This window comes from Ranitomeya imitator, chromosome 1 (genome assembly GCF_032444005.1).
Source record: "Ranitomeya imitator isolate aRanImi1 chromosome 1, aRanImi1.pri, whole genome shotgun sequence".
Lineage (NCBI taxonomy): Eukaryota > Metazoa > Chordata > Amphibia > Anura > Dendrobatidae > Ranitomeya > Ranitomeya imitator.
In genome coordinates, this window is record NC_091282.1 from 1034254407 (window position 1) to 1034273763 (window position 19357).

Below are 19357 nucleotides of genomic sequence, written 5' to 3' on the forward strand. Positions count from 1 at the left end.
TAAGTAGCAGAGCTGATCGAGTTATGCATGCTTCTAGCCTCCCATGGACGCTATTGAAGCATGCCAAAATTTAAAAAAAAAAGTGATTAAAAATATATAAAAAAAATATATAAAAGTTCAAATCACCCCCCTTTCGCCCCAATCAAAATAAAACAATTAAAAAAAATCAAACATACACATATTTGGTATCGCCGCGTTCAGAATCGCCCGATCTATCAATAAAAACAAAGGATTAAGCTGATCGGTAAATGACGTAGCGAGAAAAAAAATCAAAACGCCAAAATTACGTTTTGGTCGCCGCGACATTGCATTAAAATGCAATAACGGGCGATCAAAAGAACGTATCTACACCAAAATGGTATCATTAAAAACGCCAGCTCGGCACGCAAAAAATAAGCCCTCACCTGACCCCAGATCATGAAAATTGGAGATGCTACGGGTATCGGAAAATCGCGCATTTTTTTTTTTTTTTTAGCAAAATTTGGAATTTTTTTTTACCACTTAGATAAAAAATAACCTAGACATGTTTGGTGTCTATGAACTCGTAATGACCTGGAGAATCATAATGGCAGGTTAGTGTTTGCATTTAGTGAACCAAACAAAAAACAAGTGTGAAATTGCACTTTTTTTGCAATTTCATCACTCTTGGAATTTTTTTCCCGTTTTCTGTTACATGGCATGGTAAAATCAATGGTATCGTTCAAAAGTACATCTCGTCCCGCAAAAAATAAGCCCTCACATGGCCATATTGACGGAAAAACAAAAAAGTTATGGCTCTTGGAAGGAGGGGAGCAAAAAACGAAAATGAAAAAGCGGAAAAAGCTCTGGGGGTGAAGGGGTTAAGGTAATGAACATTCACCCCTCTCCACTCTCATAGGCGTGGAGTGAATATTCATTACTTTAATGAGCGGGGACACGTGATCGCTCGGCCGGAAGAGAAGTTGGCGCCGGAACGAGATGCAACGAGGGCGCGCGGAGAATGTAAGTAGAATGTTTTTTGTTTTTTTTATAGGAACCATACATACAATGATAGGGGATAAGGAGCCATGCATACAAGGACCCATAAGGAGCCATGCATACAGGGATGGGAAGCCATGCATTCAAGGACTGGGAGCCATACATACAATGACGGGAAGCCACGCATACAAGGATGGGGAGCCCTGCAAGCATAAATGGAGAGTCATGCATACATGGACAGGGAGCCATGCATACATGGACGGGGAACCATGCATACAAGGACGTGGAGCCATGCATACAAGGACGTGGAGCCATGCATACAAGGACGGGGAGCCATGCATACAAGGACGGGGAGCCATGCATACAAGGACGGGGAGCCATGCATACAAGGACGGGGAGCCATGCATACAAGGACTGGAAGCCATACATAAAAGGACAGGGAGCCATGCATACCAGGATAAGTATGGGGGGACAATGCATACCTGGCTTATACTCGAGTCAATATGTTTTCCTAGTTTTTCGGGGGAAAATTAGGTGCCTCGACCTATACTCAAGTATATATGGTAAATTGCCAAGCTTCCCCTATACATTACAATGACAATCAGGGATATCACATGGATGACAGTGTGCTATCCGTGATTTTCAAGGAACAATAGACTTGTATGGGTAAGTCTGATTCGTGACTTGGATCAAACACATGGTCTACAAAAAAACCACGGACAGTGAAGAGCTCCATAGAGCATAATAAATATGTGTTCCATTTGTGAAACACACGGATAAAACACATGAATGAGCCCTAAGTGTCACAATTATGGCCAATTTCTTTACTTTTCCTTATAAAGTAACCGAATATCACATTTTTGTTTCCAAGAAACTGGAACCAGGAAATAACAGCATTTCTCTCTATGTTCGCTTGCTCCAACCTCACAGGTCACAGAGAGCTATAGTCAATTTAACGCAATTGACATATCATTACCTCATAACATGATTGCATGGATATTTTTCTTGGAAAGCCATAACATTTGTATAGAAATCTGGATATGTTTCCTTGGCATTTAGGAGAAAAGGGAGGAAATACCAAATCAATTAAATGATTCCAACCACATTCTCTCATTAAATTTTCCTTGATGTGCTAAGTCTTTCATCTGTTCAATATGAATCACTCACTGTATGCTATCAGACCACTGTGCACTCATTCACAGAGTCAATTAAAACCACGTATAAAAAAAAGGCACGGCCAGCTAAAATGCCAGGAACGAGCGCAAGAACACAATTATTCATTACCCCGGCATCACATCATAATTTATACTTCATTAAGTGATGGGCAACTGAGAGTTATGAATTGGTGTTAATGGTATAAATAACCTAAGCCAATCTCAGGTCATCAATTCAGAAGACAGAAAAACTAAGACAGATTGAGTTATACGGCCATTTAGTGCTAAGTGGCATATATAAATGCTTCAAAGAAATAGATACATACATGCTAGCCACCTTAGGGAGAGACCCAAGTTGGGCTAAATGTAGCGGGACGAAAGAGACCGAAAAGCCCTCTACTTAAAGGAAATACATAGTGGATGCTTTCCTGAAACGGAAAGTACTTGCAAGCAGCATAATACAAAGAATAGCAGGTTTACCCAGAATCCTTTGCAGTAGGCGGAGCTATGCAAATCATCTCTTTCCACCCCTGTCTAATCCACAGCGCTTGGAACCGCCAAGCGTGCAATGCTGCGGATTAGTTTCTAAATTTACACAGCCAACCAATTCCTACCTGTGGACACGTGTTTCGGGCTTTAGGCCCTCATCAGCACAGGGCTGGAATTGGTTGGCTGTATGGAGTGGGGCTCGGTGAGCAAGCGATACATACATGCTAGCCACCTTAGGGAGAGACCCAAGTTGGACTAAATGTAGCGGGACGAAAGAGACCGAAAAGCCCTCTACTTAAAGGCATAGTGGATGTTTCAGGAAAGCATCCACTATGTATTTCCTTTAAGTAGAGGGCTTTTCGGTCTCTTTCGTCCCGCTACATTTAGCCCAACTTGGGTCTCTCCCTAAGGTGGCTAGCATGTATGTATCGCTTGCTCACCGAGCCCCACTCCATACAGCCAACCAATTCCAGCCCTGTGCTGATGAGGGCCTAAAGCCCGAAACACGTGTCCACAGGTAGGAATTGGTTGGCTGTGTAAATTTAGAAACTAATCCGCAGCATTGCACGCTTGGCGGTTCCAAGCGCTGTGGATTAGACAGGGGTGGAAAGAGATGATTTGCATAGCTCCGCCTACTGCAAAGGATTCTGGGTAAACCTGCTATTCTTTGTATTATGCTGCTTGCAAGTACTTTCCGTTTCAGGAAAGCATCCACTATGTATTTCCTTTAAGTAGAGGGCTTTTCGGTCTCTTTCGTCCCGCTACATTTAGCCCAACTTGGGTCTCTCCCTAAGGTGGCTAGCATGTATGTATCGCTTGCTCACCGAGCCCCACTCCATACAGCCAACCAATTCCAGCCCTGTGCTGATGAGGGCCTAAAGCCCGAAACACGTGTCCACAGGTAGGAATTGGTTGGCTGTGTAAATTTAGAAACTAATCCGCAGCATTGCACGCTTGGCGGTTCCAAGCGCTGTGGATTAGACAGGGGTGGAAAGAGATGATTTGCATAGCTCCGCCTACTGCAAAGGATTCTGGGTAAACCTGCTATTCTTTGTATTATGCTGCTTGCAAGTACTTTCCGTTTCAGGAAAGCATCCACTATGTATTTCCTTTAAGTAGAGGGCTTTTCGGTCTCTTTCGTCCCGCTACATTTAGCCCAACTTGGGTCTCTCCCTAAGGTGGCTAGCATGTATGTATCGCTTGCTCACCGAGCCCCACTCCATACAGCCAACCAATTCCAGCCCTGTGCTGATGAGGGCCTAAAGCCCGAAACACGTGTCCACAGGTAGGAATTGGTTGGCTGTGTAAATTTAGAAACTAATCCGCAGCATTGCACGCTTGGCGGTTCCAAGCGCTGTGGATTAGACAGGGGTGGAAAGAGATGATTTGCATAGCTCCGCCTACTGCAAAGGATTCTGGGTAAACCTGCTATTCTTTGTATTATGCTGCTTGCAAGTACTTTCCGTTTCAGGAAAGCATCCACTATGTATTTCCTTTAAGTAGAGGGCTTTTCGGTCTCTTTCGTCCCGCTACATTTAGCCCAACTTGGGTCTCTCCCTAAGGTGGCTAGCATGTATGTATCGCTTGCTCACCGAGCCCCACTCCATACAGCCAACCAATTCCAGCCCTGTGCTGATGAGGGCCTAAAGCCCGAAACACGTGTCCACAGGTAGGAATTGGTTGGCTGTGTAAATTTAGAAACTAATCCGCAGCATTGCACGCTTGGCGGTTCCAAGCGCTGTGGATTAGACAGGGGTGGAAAGAGATGATTTGCATAGCTCCGCCTACTGCAAAGGATTCTGGGTAAACCTGCTATTCTTTGTATTATGCTGCTTGCAAGTACTTTCCGTTTCAGGAAAGCATCCACTATGTATTTCCTTTAAGTAGAGGGCTTTTCGGTCTCTTTCGTCCCGCTACATTTAGCCCAACTTGGGTCTCTCCCTAAGGTGGCTAGCATGTATGTATCGCTTGCTCACCGAGCCCCACTCCATACAGCCAACCAATTCCAGCCCTGTGCTGATGAGGGCCTAAAGCCCGAAACACGTGTCCACAGGTAGGAATTGGTTGGCTGTGTAAATTTAGAAACTAATCCGCAGCATTGCACGCTTGGCGGTTCCAAGCGCTGTGGATTAGACAGGGGTGGAAAGAGATGATTTGCATAGCTCCGCCTACTGCAAAGGATTCTGGGTAAACCTGCTATTCTTTGTATTATGCTGCTTGCAAGTACTTTCCGTTTCAGGAAAGCATCCACTATGTATTTCCTTTAAGTAGAGGGCTTTTCGGTCTCTTTCGTCCCGCTACATTTAGCCCAACTTGGGTCTCTCCCTAAGGTGGCTAGCATGTATGTATCGCTTGCTCACCGAGCCCCACTCCATACAGCCAACCAATTCCAGCCCTGTGCTGATGAGGGCCTAAAGCCCGAAACACGTGTCCACAGGTAGGAATTGGTTGGCTGTGTAAATTTAGAAACTAATCCGCAGCATTGCACGCTTGGCGGTTCCAAGCGCTGTGGATTAGACAGGGGTGGAAAGAGATGATTTGCATAGCTCCGCCTACTGCAAAGGATTCTGGGTAAACCTGCTATTCTTTGTATTATGCTGCTTGCAAGTACTTTCCGTTTCAGGAAAGCATCCACTATGTATTTCCTTTAAGTAGAGGGCTTTTCGGTCTCTTTCGTCCCGCTACATTTAGCCCAACTTGGGTCTCTCCCTAAGGTGGCTAGCATGTATGTATCGCTTGCTCACCGAGCCCCACTCCATACAGCCAACCAATTCCAGCCCTGTGCTGATGAGGGCCTAAAGCCCGAAACACGTGTCCACAGGTAGGAATTGGTTGGCTGTGTAAATTTAGAAACTAATCCGCAGCATTGCACGCTTGGCGGTTCCAAGCGCTGTGGATTAGACAGGGGTGGAAAGAGATGATTTGCATAGCTCCGCCTACTGCAAAGGATTCTGGGTAAACCTGCTATTCTTTGTATTATGCTGCTTGCAAGTACTTTCCGTTTCAGGAAAGCATCCTCAAAGAAATAGATACTTTCTAACAGGAGATGGCACCTCCGCAATACAACAATACGGCCATGTTCCCATGTAGTGTAAATAATGCATTTTTTCCACTGCATTTTTGTGCAGAAAATGTGCTGCATTTAACTGTTCAATTAAAGTGGGTGAGATTTCATAAAATTCTTGTCTACTGTGCATCTATAGACGCTTTGAAGTGAAGTGCAGAATCAAAGCTTTTCTGTAGTAAAAAAAAAAAATCATTAAAAAATGCTTCAAATCTGCACCCAAATTGCATCCCATAAGAGGAAAATGGCATTAAAATGAAATAATTTAAGAAGATTGCTATTGTGCATTTTTGTACAAACATCTGCAGAAAACATGTGGATAAAAAGCAGCAGAAAAAAAATAGCAATAACGCTATGTGTGAACATTGCCAAGCTTTAAAGCAGACTGCAGTGACCAATTGCAATATTACCATTTCTTTTAGACTATGTGCACACGTTACGGATACATACATTAAGCATCCCATCATTTTTAATGCATTCCGCAATTTTTGTGCACATGTTGCGTTTTTTTCCGCGATAAAAACGCATCACGGAAAAAAAAAGCAGCATGTTCATTATTTTGCAGATTTTTTGTACTCGTTGCTCAGGTTTTCCCCGAGCACGCTTGGGTGACCTCCGAGTATTTATGACTGCTCGGAGATTTAGTTCTCATTGCGGCAGCTGAATGATTTACAGCTACTAGCCAGCCTGAGTACATGTAGGGGATGCCTGGTTGCTAGGGAATCCCCACATGTAATCAAGCTGGCTAATAGCTGTAAATCATTCAGCTGCAGCGATGAAAACTAAATCTCCGAGCAGTCAAATACTCGGGAGATCACTCAAGCGTGCTCGGGAAAACCTGAGCAACGAGTACACTCGCTCATCACTAATGCTGATACACTATAAAGCAATGAAGGAGTAGAGAGCGTCATGTGATGCTCGCTCTTCCATCATCCCCCTTCTGACACAGTGGGCGGGATTACGTAATCGTGCACAACGCTGTGCTGTGAGCCGGAGAGTGGAGTGGAGCCTTACTATATCAGCAGCGTGAAATAAACGATCATTTGATAAAAAAATATATAAAGTATTTAAGGTGTGTTTGTGATTTTTTTCTTGCTAGAATTATGGGAAAAATACATAAATAAAAAACTGCTTTTCTGCCCTAACTTGTAAAAACCTGTGGGTTTAAAAGGGTTGTCCACTACTAAAACAACTCCTTCTTAAACAAAATGTTCGACCCCGAGAAAATAATAAAGACTGTACTCGTCTCCTGTGCTGACTCCATTCCCGCGGTGGAATGATACGTGATGCCAGGCGCCCAACCAGCGCTGGCGACACTGTCTCCACCTTCCGACAAACTAAACATGAAGAGCAAGTCAGGGATCAGCTGCAGCACAGGCTTCCTAATCATATTCAGTTTGTCTGAAGGTGGAGACAGTGAAGTCAGCGCTGGTTGGGTGCGGCATCACCTGTCAAAGCAACAGCATGGGAACGGCGCTGGCAGGGGAGGTGAGTAAGGGCTTTATTATTTTATCAGGGCTGAACATTTAGTTTAAGAAGGGGTTGTCCTAGTAGTGGAGAACCCCCTTTAAATACAGCCTATATCCAAGTTCCACAGCGTAAACTGACCTGTGATGCATTTTTTGTAAGTCAATCTCTCTTGCAGTAAACATGCGTTTATTTGCAGATTTTCCCCACTGACTTGATTAAGATGACAAAAATCGCATAAAAAATGCATATTTACCGCCATAGAAGTTTACATTTTGCAAATCTAAAAAATGCCCAACAGGTCTGTTTATGCTGCATAAAAAAAAGCACAGTGACCATAACATTTCCTTAAATTCCATGCACTCTGCTAAAGTTTTTTTTGAGCAGAGAAAATACACAGCAGCGAAACAATCTACTAAAAATGGTGATTGACACTGGAATCTTGTAGAAATGTTATGGAATTGCAATTCTAATAAGGCCACGTTTTGTGCTAGATGGCAGAGTGTTCAAAGTGACTTTCGATGTTCGGCTCTGTTAGATTAAGAGAAAATCGGAACTCCTTCCAAAAACTGAAAAAAATTAGGCTGCATCATTTGCTTTTTCTCCTCATTTGCTTTTTCTCCTCGTAAAAATTATGTCACTCACGATGGAAGTTTAAAACAAGTTCTTGGGAATAGCAAACTCGCATCCTATGGGCTCGTGCACAAAACAGATTTTCTCGTACAGCACTCGTACCTACGGTATTCTATAAGACTCTCCACATGTCCAATTTTTTGCTCGTAGTCGGAGGAAGAAATTGAAGACTGATTTGGATCTGACTGTTGGAACCAAATTGACGCATTTCCAATCCGCAGCATGTCAATTTATCTAGCAGGAAAGCGGAGTTTTATGTGTGGATTTTTCCCATAGACTTGCATTAGATGTGGAAAATCCACGGTAAAAAAAAAACACGCATTAGTGCATGTCCGTGGCAGAAGCATAATAAAAACACATGTAATCCGCACATGACTATATTCAAGTTTTGTGAAAGCCAAATACCAGGAAGTATCAAAAACAAAGCAGCATTGTTTAAAACATGGCATAACAACAAGAGATAAAAAACAGCGTCAAAAGCGCGATATTCTAAAAATGCAATGAAAAATCGCAAGTAAGCTAATTTACTTAATAATGGTTCTAAAAGTCTGCTATATCAAAACCTCCTCAGAAGCTCATCATAGAAGCGTGGCCTGATAGAGAAAAATCTCCTCCCGTACTGCATTCCACAGGACTGAGAATTATGGAATACATTTCTAGCAGAATGATGAACGCTTTCAATGAGAACAGTATTCCACCATAAATATCATATAGACATGAACTTTATCCCTAGATGTAAAAATAATTTATAGCTGCAAAAAGTCTATTGAAATTAATTTTTCAAGAAGCATAATGTGCAAAAATAGGATTGCCGATTGCAATAGACATAAATGGGTAATAGGTAACTTACAAAATCGAGTTTTGATAGAATGATCTAAATTAACAAGTCTGCACACCCCCCTCCGAGCCCACAGTCTACATACGGCATTTACGTTAATATGTGGCTGCACAAGTGGTCATTCCTGAAACAATTTATGTCAATTTATCATCGTCTTCCTAAGCCATAAATTGCTGTTGACGAGATTTTGAGAGGCAATGGATTGTTTCTGTTTAGTGTTTTGCTATGTATGCTGCCATTTGTTCAGCCTGCTAAATCTTTAATGCTTGAGGGCCTGTAATGATTAAGTGCTCGGCTAATTGGCTAAGCCAACTAAACTATCAGCAAGATGCAGCTGAAGATCTTGAAGGCGAGTGTTAACCAGTGCCATGCTGCATTTCCTAAATAGAAATATATACATTTCTTGAGTTTATATATAAATAGAGATGAGCGATGAGTTTAAAGTTCATACCGCATGGTTCGTGTCTGATCCAAAATGCCGAACAAAGACTTCTACCGGAAGTCCGCTGTAATGTTCGGAGTTCCGGGGGAAGTCTGGGAGTAGAGAGATAATTTTCTAGATCAAAGGTTTGAGTCCCCATTTTTTTTGTAATGGGGTTTTTGCTCTGGTTTAAATTCAGGTACAGTTACCCGGAATTGGAAATAAAATTCTGTCGGGTATGTTCATCCCTATATATAAATACATACACAAATGGTATGCATACAGTAGACAGTTTACCTAATTCATCGTATCCCCTTTTTTTTCTCCAAGGCCCACACTGGTTCTGCATGGTTTGTTCTAATATTTTGTCACCCAACAGTTGACACTGGGTTGATGTCTGGTTTCTATTCTACTATACTTAGCCTCTATTTATTTGAATGCAAATCATATGTATTAGACATAATGGAAGCTGAAAAAATATTAAGGGGATTGTCTCAAGTTCCTAAAAGGGTAAAATTGCAAAATGCTTGTAAAAAAAATAAAAAGCAATTTTGCAATATATCTTTTAATTTTATAGTGTATGGCACATTGCCTAGGTTACCGGTCACCTGTAGTTTCAAGAGGGTAGCGCTTATAGTAGGAGTTATGTCTTACAACCTGCTTGCACCACTCTTAAGTTGGCTGGATCAATGGATCTGACCAGCCTCTGTGTGCCTGTACTTCTCCCATGTGGCCTAGGCAAAGACTGTCTCTGCTTGCAACCCGGTAGAGCACTCGACTGTATGACCATGCTGCTGGACTGAACTGTTAATCTTCAGGAGTGCGCTGTCCCTGGGAATCAAGAAGCCAGGAGACAGAGCAGCGGTGTACTCCTGAAGACCCCCTTACCTATAATGATAGTCTTAGGCCAAGTTCCCTGGATATTTGGGGTGTTTTTCCGCTGTGTATGTTCATTGCACAAATACACAGCATGGTACAGTTTCAGCAAAGTGAATAGGATATCTCTGAATATCTTGCCCACTGCTCTTTTTCATGCTGCATAAACTACCGTAATCTGTAAAGCAAGTTTGCAATCTAAAATCTGCAACATGTCAATTTCTCTTGTGGTAAATCGGCATTTTATTTAAGGAAATATTTTCTCTGTAGTCTTTAGTGAGTTTAGAAAAATCTGCACATAAAAGAAGCATATGCGTTTTTAGTGTGTTTCTGTAATGCAATCTGCATGATTTTAGAAAAAAAAATTGTTTAGCCAAATACCAGAAAGCATGAAAACCATCCCAAAAAACGAGGTAGGGTCCCACTATAATTAATAACCAGCAAAGGCTTGTTTTTATCTTAAAGACACCTCTTCATTACTAACCTCTGGGCTTGATGTTAACGACAATACAAAGATGACATCAACCCCAATACTATCACCCCACCTACCAACGCATCAGAGCAAGGGGGAAAGCGAGGCTACATGCCAGGATTGGCGCATCTTATGGATGTGCCATCTCTAGGGAAGCTGAGAGATGATGCATTTAATCTGGGAGTCGGACAATATCCATGGCCCCTTCCTAGGTTATTAATATCAGCCCGCAGCTGTCTGCCTAGCCTATGCTGGTGGTTAATTACAGGGGAACCCTAGGTCATTTTTTTACTTGCATTAGCGACTCTCGTCTGATATATGAGGACAATTGCAGCACACTGCGATTTTTTTTCTCAGTCTAATTTCAGCTGAGAAAATAATTGCACATGAGCAGGGACTCAGATAAATATTGGTCCGAATCCAATCTGATTTTTCATTGGATTGCACTTATGAATTTTTCTTGCAGATGAGTATGAGCCCTAACACAAATAACAGAGCTGGCATTTCAAGACACAAAAAAGTGTAATTTGACACCTTACATGACATCAGTCAATGGATTGGGCAATGTTAGTTTATCTTAATCCTCATAGAGGGGTTGTCTCCTGGGACTAAAGGTACCGTCACACTCAGCGATGCTGCAGCGATATAGACAACAAGCCGATCGCTGGAGCGTCGCTGTTTAGGTCGCTGTAGAGACGTCAAACACAATTACTCCAGAACGATGCAGGAGCGATCCAGTGACGTAACGGCGACTCACTTATCGTTCTCGCTGGTTGTTAGCTCCATGTAAAACATTGCTGGCATCGTTGCTTTTGATGTCAAACATGACGATACACGCCGACCTGACGACCAAATAAAGTTCTGGACTTCTAGCTCCGACCAGCGATGGCACAGCGGGATCCAGATCGCTGCTGCGTGTCAAACACATCAAGATCGCTATCCAGGACGCTGCAACGTCTCGGATCGTTGTCGTTCTCGTTGTAAAGTTGCTGAGTGTGACGGTACCTTAACACTGATGTCCTATCCTTAGTATAGGTCATCGATGAATGATTGGTGGGGGTGCAACACTTGGTTCACTTGCCGTTCAGATGTTCAGTGTCAGCGGCAGCCAGAACTGCTCTGTTGCAGAGATGCACAGCACAGATCTGTCAAACAAGTAGTGGCCACAGTGGGGTACTGCAGATCCACCCCTATTCAAAATAATAGGGGGCAGATATGCAGTATTCATCAGTCGCCATCTACTGTTGAGAGAGCTGTTCTGTGCAAAAAAAAAAAATTGGGCATATGCATACAATCCTATAGTGTAATCTGGTGTATTCCAATCAAGTGTTTCTTCCAGCTTAGCAACTAAGCTGTTCCGGCTGACACTGGGAACAGCTGATAGGCAGGGATGCCAGGTGTCGTAAAACCAATGACATTGGTGGACAACCTCTTTAAGTAAGAAAACATTCTGTAACAAGTTATCAAGATGGCGTGAAATTTATCAAGTTAAACCTGGCTATATCTAGATATACTGGAGAATCACCTATTCAGGTTGTACTACAGTGACTATTTTGAGTTCATCAGTAGTGTTGAGCATTCCGATACCGCAAGTATCGGGTATCGGCCGATACTTGCGGTATCGGAATTCCGATACCGAGATCCGATATTTTTGTGATATCGGGTATCGGTATCGGAAGTGTAAAATAAAGAATTAAAATAAAAAATATTGTTATATTCACCTCTCCGGCGGCCCCTGGACATCAGCGGGAGGATCCGGCGTCCGGCACGGCTTCTTTCTTCAAAATGCGCGCCTTCAGGACCTGTGGAATGACGTCCCGGCTTCTGATTGGTCGCGTGCCGCCCATGTGACCGCCACGCGACCAATCAGAAGCCGCGACGTCATTCCTCAGCTAAAGTCCTAGAATGAGCGCCTTCTAGGACCTGAGGAATGACGTCGCGGCTTCTGATTGGTCGCGTGGCGGTCACATGGGCGGCACGCGACCAATCAGAAGCCGGGACGTCATTCCACAGGTCCTGAAGGCGCGCATTTTGAAGAAAGAAGCCGTGCCGGACGCCGGATCCTCCCGCTGATGTCCAGGGGCCGCCGGAGAGGTGAATATAACAATATTTTTTATTTTAATTCTTTATTTTACACTTTAATATGGATCCCAGGGCCTGAAGGAGAGTTTCCTCTCCTTCAGACCCTGGGATCCATGAGGATACATTCCGATACTTGATGTCCCATTGACTTGTATTGGTATCGGATATCGGTATCGGCGATATCCGATATTTTTCGGGTATCGGCCGATACTATCCGATACCGATACTTTCAAGTATCGGACGGTATCGCTCAACACTATTCATCAGACAAGAAAGTACAAGCCAATGTTCATGATCTCTCTGGAATGGCAGTAAGAACCTCAGCGGGAGAAACAGTACCAATTGTAGATTGATAGCGAATTAGCATCCTCAACACCAAGTGGTCAAGACAATTTTTCAGCACCAAATGTTCATGAAATCTAGGACCCATCACTGCTACTTGGCAAAGGTGCTCACTGAGCCCATAAATGCATTATACATTCAGACATAAAATAATGCTTACATTTATATCATATCACTGAGGGCTCCTGGAAGTTTTGCTTTAAAAAATTGTCCAAGCCATTCTATTAAAGATGAAAACGTCCTACCAGTCTACAAGACACAATTTGGATGGTTTGGACACAATTGGATGGTTTGGACACCACACTGCAGGATCCTTCCACTGTGAACACTAATTTTAATTCTTTGTAGGTCATAAACATACGGTATGTAGCATTTTGAATAAATGATTTTATCCAGTTTGCTGCTTCACAAGTAAATAAAAAAGACAGACAGGATCATCGTTGGAAAGATTGCCAGGTCATGTATTACACTATGGTTGCATTTTTGGCGTGATAATATTCCCTTTACACCTTAAAGTCTAAATTCCCCAGAGAAAATACACTGTCATGTTATTGGTCGTGCTAATACTTTTTTCCATATGTCTTAACAAAGACATTTTATTTCTCAGATTGCTCACTTTATAGAAGAAATTTAAGTATGCAAACCACCACCACTCTATTACAGATGAAAGGAAAAAATAGAATGTACAGGGATGAATGCAGGCAATGGTCATTACAGCACAGTGCATCTCACACATATACAATGGACAATGGTACAAATTTTAGGCTATGTTCACATGTCCAGTAGCGATCAGTTAGAGTGGATCCAGTAGCAATCCGTTGGCCAATAGTTGTGCAGACACAGCTTTTTAGTCTGTTTTTAAAAACGTTTTTGACAATGGATTGCTGCTGGATCTGTTCTAACTGATCACTACTGGACATGTGAACATAGCCTAAGAGTTACACAAAGGACTGCACTGTAAACAAGCTGGCATGTAAATGTTCCAAAATCACAACAACAAAAACATTGAGTAAAATAGTAAAATATAATCACCCACTTGAACATTTACCTTCCACTGCTCTTTTGAAGAAGACTTTACAGCTTCCACAGGTGACTACTCCATAATGGCATCCAGATGCCTCGTCCCCACAAACTAAACAAACTTTGGACGGTCTAGATGACCCTGTTGACATGGTCCGTAGTGCAGAACTAGGGAAAAAAAGGAATTAATATAACAATTAGTGACCATATTTAAAAATCAATAGTGTGGCAAGTACAGAAAAAAAGAAAACATTCTTCAGAGCTTAGATGGATGATTCAAGCACCAGAGAAGGTTTTACTATGGGTATAGTCTCACTGAAATCAGTTCAATGAATCTAAATGGAGTTTTTGCAGCAACCATGAAAGGATTTCTCAAGCCTTATTCAGTCTGCAGCAAAACTTATAACAAAATAATTTAGCAAAGCTAAATACTGTTTTCCCCTAAATTAAGACCCTGAAAATAAGCCCTAGCATGAATTTTCAGGATTTTTGAGGAAGCCTGAAATACAAGTCCTTCTCCAAAAATAAACCTCAGTTACAGTTCATAAAAAAAAGTAAGTTTAAATAGAGTCCAGGCAGCTCTACATGTAAAAAGGCTAAATCAATTGGCAATAGAATATAGTAGAATAGAAAGACCCTTCACTAAGAAAAGTGGACACCCTCAAAAGAATTGCACTCAAAAGACCACATGAAACCCCAAATAACAAATTTTGGCAAGTGCCAGGTTGTCACATACAGAGCAGATAGTCCCGCTAGCTTCACTCCACTCCCTAGCCCATTATATAATAGCGTTATGGCTGCTTTTGGTCATCATGGGGAGCCAACGGCTACACTTGGCATCAGCAGAACGCGGAAGAGAGCAGCTGGGACCTGGCCGCATGTAATGTGCCTGTGACAGGAGAGACGCCAGCTGGACTACCTGACCTGTGTGTAAGAGCCCGGAATTTGCCACCCCTTATTGTTTGGGGTGTCGTGAGGACTTTTGAGTGCGATTCTTTTGTGAGTGTCTGATTTTGTTAGTGAAGGGTCTATCCACCATTTACTATGGTACAGAACAGTAAGTATGTAAACAATTGAACAAGAAATATACCGTAGTGGTAATAAATGTAGATTGTTGTTCATGGAAACATAAGACATCTCGTGAAAATAAGCCCCAATGAATCTTTTGGAGCAAATGTTAATATAAGACCTTGCCTTATTTTCAGAGAAACAGAGTAGATTGTGCAGTGTGTAATAATTAGGGGCAAATTAGAACAAACTAATTGTATATGAAATTACTGAAGGTGCTTTGTTTAGGAGGGCACAGTTCATAAGCATAATAGAGAATAATTATGACTCATAGTTTAAAGCTAATGCTTACATTACATAAAATATGTTTATGATGCTTTTGAGCTTCTAATGAATGGAGTAGTTTATACCATACATTAAATGGTCTCCTATTCATTATTGCATTCACATACGGTACATAGAAGATTACTGGGAGTCAAGTCGAGGTTACAAGCATCTCAACTATTTCTTTCTAAACAATGGCTCACAGCAAAAAAACCCAAAGACTTTTCATGTTGCCCTTTATGTACTAAAAGAAAATGAAATTATTATTTTGTAACAGCATTAAATCTCTTCGCTTTAACTTGAAATTCAGTCAGTCTGTTCAGGAAAGCTGTTTCTTGCACAACATGTATACACAGATGGCTGGAAATGAAATTCTCTTGCATCAAGTCTGCAGCATGCTGTCAGATAAATTCTCAATCACTTCACTTGACCATAACTGCCGACATAATGAGATGAATAGAGCACAGACGATATACTTTACTCCTACAGAACGCATGGGTGTTGAACTCTTTTGAACTTTTTTTTAATTGCAGCATTTTGCCTTTGGTGTAAGGTCACAAGCACACTATCCTATTCCGCATCTGTGTGGTACTGATCCTGGATGCACCACCACAGAGTACCTCCATCTCTAAGAAAAAGACTTCATCACATGAACCATTATGGAGGAATTCTCCCCTAAAAGCATTGGAAACACAATTCAGCAGCACACAGATTGCCTATGGGTCCTTCGTATACACCTGTATATACTTAAAGGGGTAATCCAGGACTATATTAATTTTTTTACTTTTGGCCTAAGAACTCATAGGCAGGTAAGTTGCTAACTACCTGCCTGATCTCCCCAGCGCAGATCTCTAATGGCGCAAAGAGGTCAACAAAGCAGCTGCTTTTCTCCTGCTCGGTTGACGGCTCATGCCATGCTGATTGACAGCCACTACATCACTGCGGAAAGCAAGCTGTCAATCAGCATGACGTCAGAAGTCATGAACCATCGATAGAGCAGCTTGGAAGAAGAGCTGCTCTGTTGAAATAGAGCAGCTGAATAGACAGCGAGAGCCAGCGCCAGATAGGACAGCCAGGTAGTTGGAACTAGCTGACCTGCCTAATAGTTTTTTGGCTCTTAATACAAAATAATTTTGTCCTGGATAACCCCTATAATTTGCCACTGTGTCGAATCTATGCATGGGCTATGTCAGAACCACAAGTGAAACATACATAAAGAAAAAGTATAAAGTACTACTTGTGTTTTTGACCCACTCCTATAGAATAATAAATGCAAGTGTGGACAATGCTGAATTGTATACCATGGAGTGATGAACGAGCATGCTTGGATAAGGTGTTATCTGAACATGCTCGGGTGCTAACCGAGTGTCTTCGGCATGCTCTAATAATAGTACCCGCAGCTGAATGTCTCGCGACTGTTTGCCAGTCGCAACACATGCAGGGATAGCCTGTTTGAGAGAAATGCAGGTGCGAGGACCCAACATATAATTTGAGCACGCTAAAGACACTCAGATCCAGAGCATGCTCGGATAACACCTTATCCAAGCATGTTCACTCATCACTAGCACCAATGTAACTAATCATGATCCACGATTTAAAAAGAAAAAAAATATATATAAAAAATTCTCAGTGTGAGAACAAAGAATACTTGAGAGAAATCATATACAAACCTTCCAATAAAGTCAGAGATAAAAACACTCTGATAATCTACACAGCTTCGTCTGGCACTGGAGGGCCCAGTTATTGTACAATTGAAGGAAAACTAATTGGACAATTAACATTAAGTAAAACAAAATAACTGGTTAAAAGGACTTTCCAAGATTTGGATGATTAAGCATCCACGATTAAACTGTGCGTAAGAGTTCTCCTCGGACCTATTTATTGTCTCAATGACTACAGATCTCACTCTTGGCGGGATCATCAAAGTCATTGTGAGCACTTTAGGTGCACTAGTACACCAACACTGCAGCTTATAGCGAATGTGAGAACATTTTTCTATTTTAGAAGCACGGTTCTATAACTGTTCCTGAGTGTGGCATATAAATACACCTTTAAGGCTCACTCAGACGTCAGTTTTTCACATATGAGTACTATCCGTACTCATACCTATTATGGTCTTTAGAGCCATTTCACATATTTTTGCAGACTGAGTGGTCAACACAAAATCACAAAAACATGTCCAATTTTGATCCGAATAGCACTCACCAATGCAAGATTACTAGTTTGTGAAAAAAAAAAAAAATCGGCCAGCACTCAGATGCCATCTGTGTGCGCTGTTCGTTTTTCATGGGCTGTTTGATAGGAGAAGCTCGAGAAACCTCCATCAGGTTTTTTTTCTTCCAATAAAAACTGATAAACCTCTCCCCAAACTATGATGGCAAAATTTAAACCATGAGAAAACTCAAAAACACTGATGAATCTGAGGCCATTTTTTTTGTATAAGAAAAATCACAGATGTCTGAATTAGCTCTTGAGGGATACAATGACTTATAGCAGAAACCAGTTCGAGATTTTATTCTACATGAAAATATGCAAAAATCTTTAAAAACTAAATAATTGAGTAGACAGACTTTCCAGTATGGTCACGCTCCGCTCCTACTGAATGTCCCACTTGGGTTGCAGGTCTTTCCTAGTCTGCCTGAGATCTGGAAGGTGAATGGTTGCTAGATCACTTTTTCAAAAAGATTTTTTTTCATTGAGAAATAAAACGTTACTATGTTCCGATGTATAATAGAGAACACCCGACAATTGTCTTCATACAAAAGGCCACTTTATTTGAAAACAGAGCAATCTTGGCATGCACATCCCTATTTACTACAGCAAGGTCTGGCTGGCAGCCAAAATTGATGTTACTTTTCTTTTACACTATTTTGTTGTTTGCAATCAAGGAAAAACACTTATGCTTATGGTGTTGCTGACCCGCTTTTCAACTCCAGCATTATAGGAAGTCTTGCTGTTGCCATAGAATATCATGACCTTCCTACTAGATTGCAGCTTGTTGAAACTAGGATGCATCCCTCCTGGCAGTGTGTCAAGCTTGTGTTGTGTTGCAATATTGAAAAGTTTTTTTTCTGGTTAAACTGGTTAACCTGACAATTTATTTCATTTACTTTAAGCAAATTGGAGACATGTAAAATTTGAAAAAAAAAAAAATCATAAATCATCAATATACAAAATGTCTCTGTTTTCAGGTACACAAAATACTTTTGAAGAATAAAATAAGTACAAATAATGACTTATTCTATAAGACAAGGAGGTTATAAGACTAATACAAACGGGGAGTACGAAATCCTGACTTGGTTACAGAGACAAACCTGCTTTGAATGTTTTATATTTTGCAATAATCTTGTAATATATTTATGGAAACTGAATTTTATTAAGGCTTTGTTCACATGTCCAGCTGTCATCCAATTGTACCGAATTCATTATTTAAAGAATGTGATCATTTATTTGAACAGTCACAATACGGTAGGATGGCTCTAAGGGAGAGCCACACACGGCAGCTTCCAATGTGCCCAGTTATTGAGAGCTCCACTTACAGCATCTTCCCACACTCCTCAGCACATATTTACAAGGTTCATCCATCACAAAGACTATAGTAGTATATTCTAGCATCATATATCCTATAGATGGATTCGGCATAGGAAGAGGTATCAGAAAGTCACAACAGTCAGGCTGATGATCACTGGTCAGCGAAACATTACTTGTTTTGTTACTTACTTTCTGTTGCAGTAGATATATGAAAGCCACAACTTTCCCTTCCCACCACAATTTAGCAATCTGACAAGCAAAAACACTGACATTTATGACCAAACCAATAAAGCACATTTTGAGTGATAATTTTATTTTGATTTAGATGTACTGAAATTGAAAAGAAACGCGCACTACAGAATACTATACAAAAAGCATAATACACAATTACTAAATCATTGAAGTTTCAGCGTTATCTTGGTCTCCCCCCTCTGAGTTGGTACATACTTGATGTCAACCACAATCTGCATATTTAGCAGTTTCACAGTGTAAGTAGCTGAACAGAAATTCGGGCTTAACGAGATTGCCCACTAATAGGAAAACTCCTTCTTGATCTTAGCATTTGGCCTCGATTAAATAAAAATGCCCATTATCACCTCCTGTGCCGGCACCGTTCCAGCGGTGTAAGTACTCGCGGTCCCAGAGAGCTCGTCTGGTTGTTGTGACATGTGACAACAGT

General features: G+C 41.5%; 1 protein-coding gene across 2 annotated transcripts in view; it reads right to left on the bottom strand.

Annotated features, from left to right (window-relative positions):
• The window catches only part of NR3C2 (nuclear receptor subfamily 3 group C member 2), a 423462-nt gene that overhangs the window by 139064 nt on the left and 265041 nt on the right, over positions 1 to 19357 (bottom strand). Inside the window, exon 3 of one of the 2 annotated variants that reach the window (XM_069744049.1) lies at positions 13844 to 13983. In XM_069744049.1, coding sequence (XP_069600150.1) covers positions 13844 to 13983 — 140 coding nt within the window. Of the gene's footprint in view, positions 1 to 13831; positions 13984 to 19357 lie in introns of both variants that reach the window. The other variant, XM_069744048.1, reaches the window with a different exon arrangement.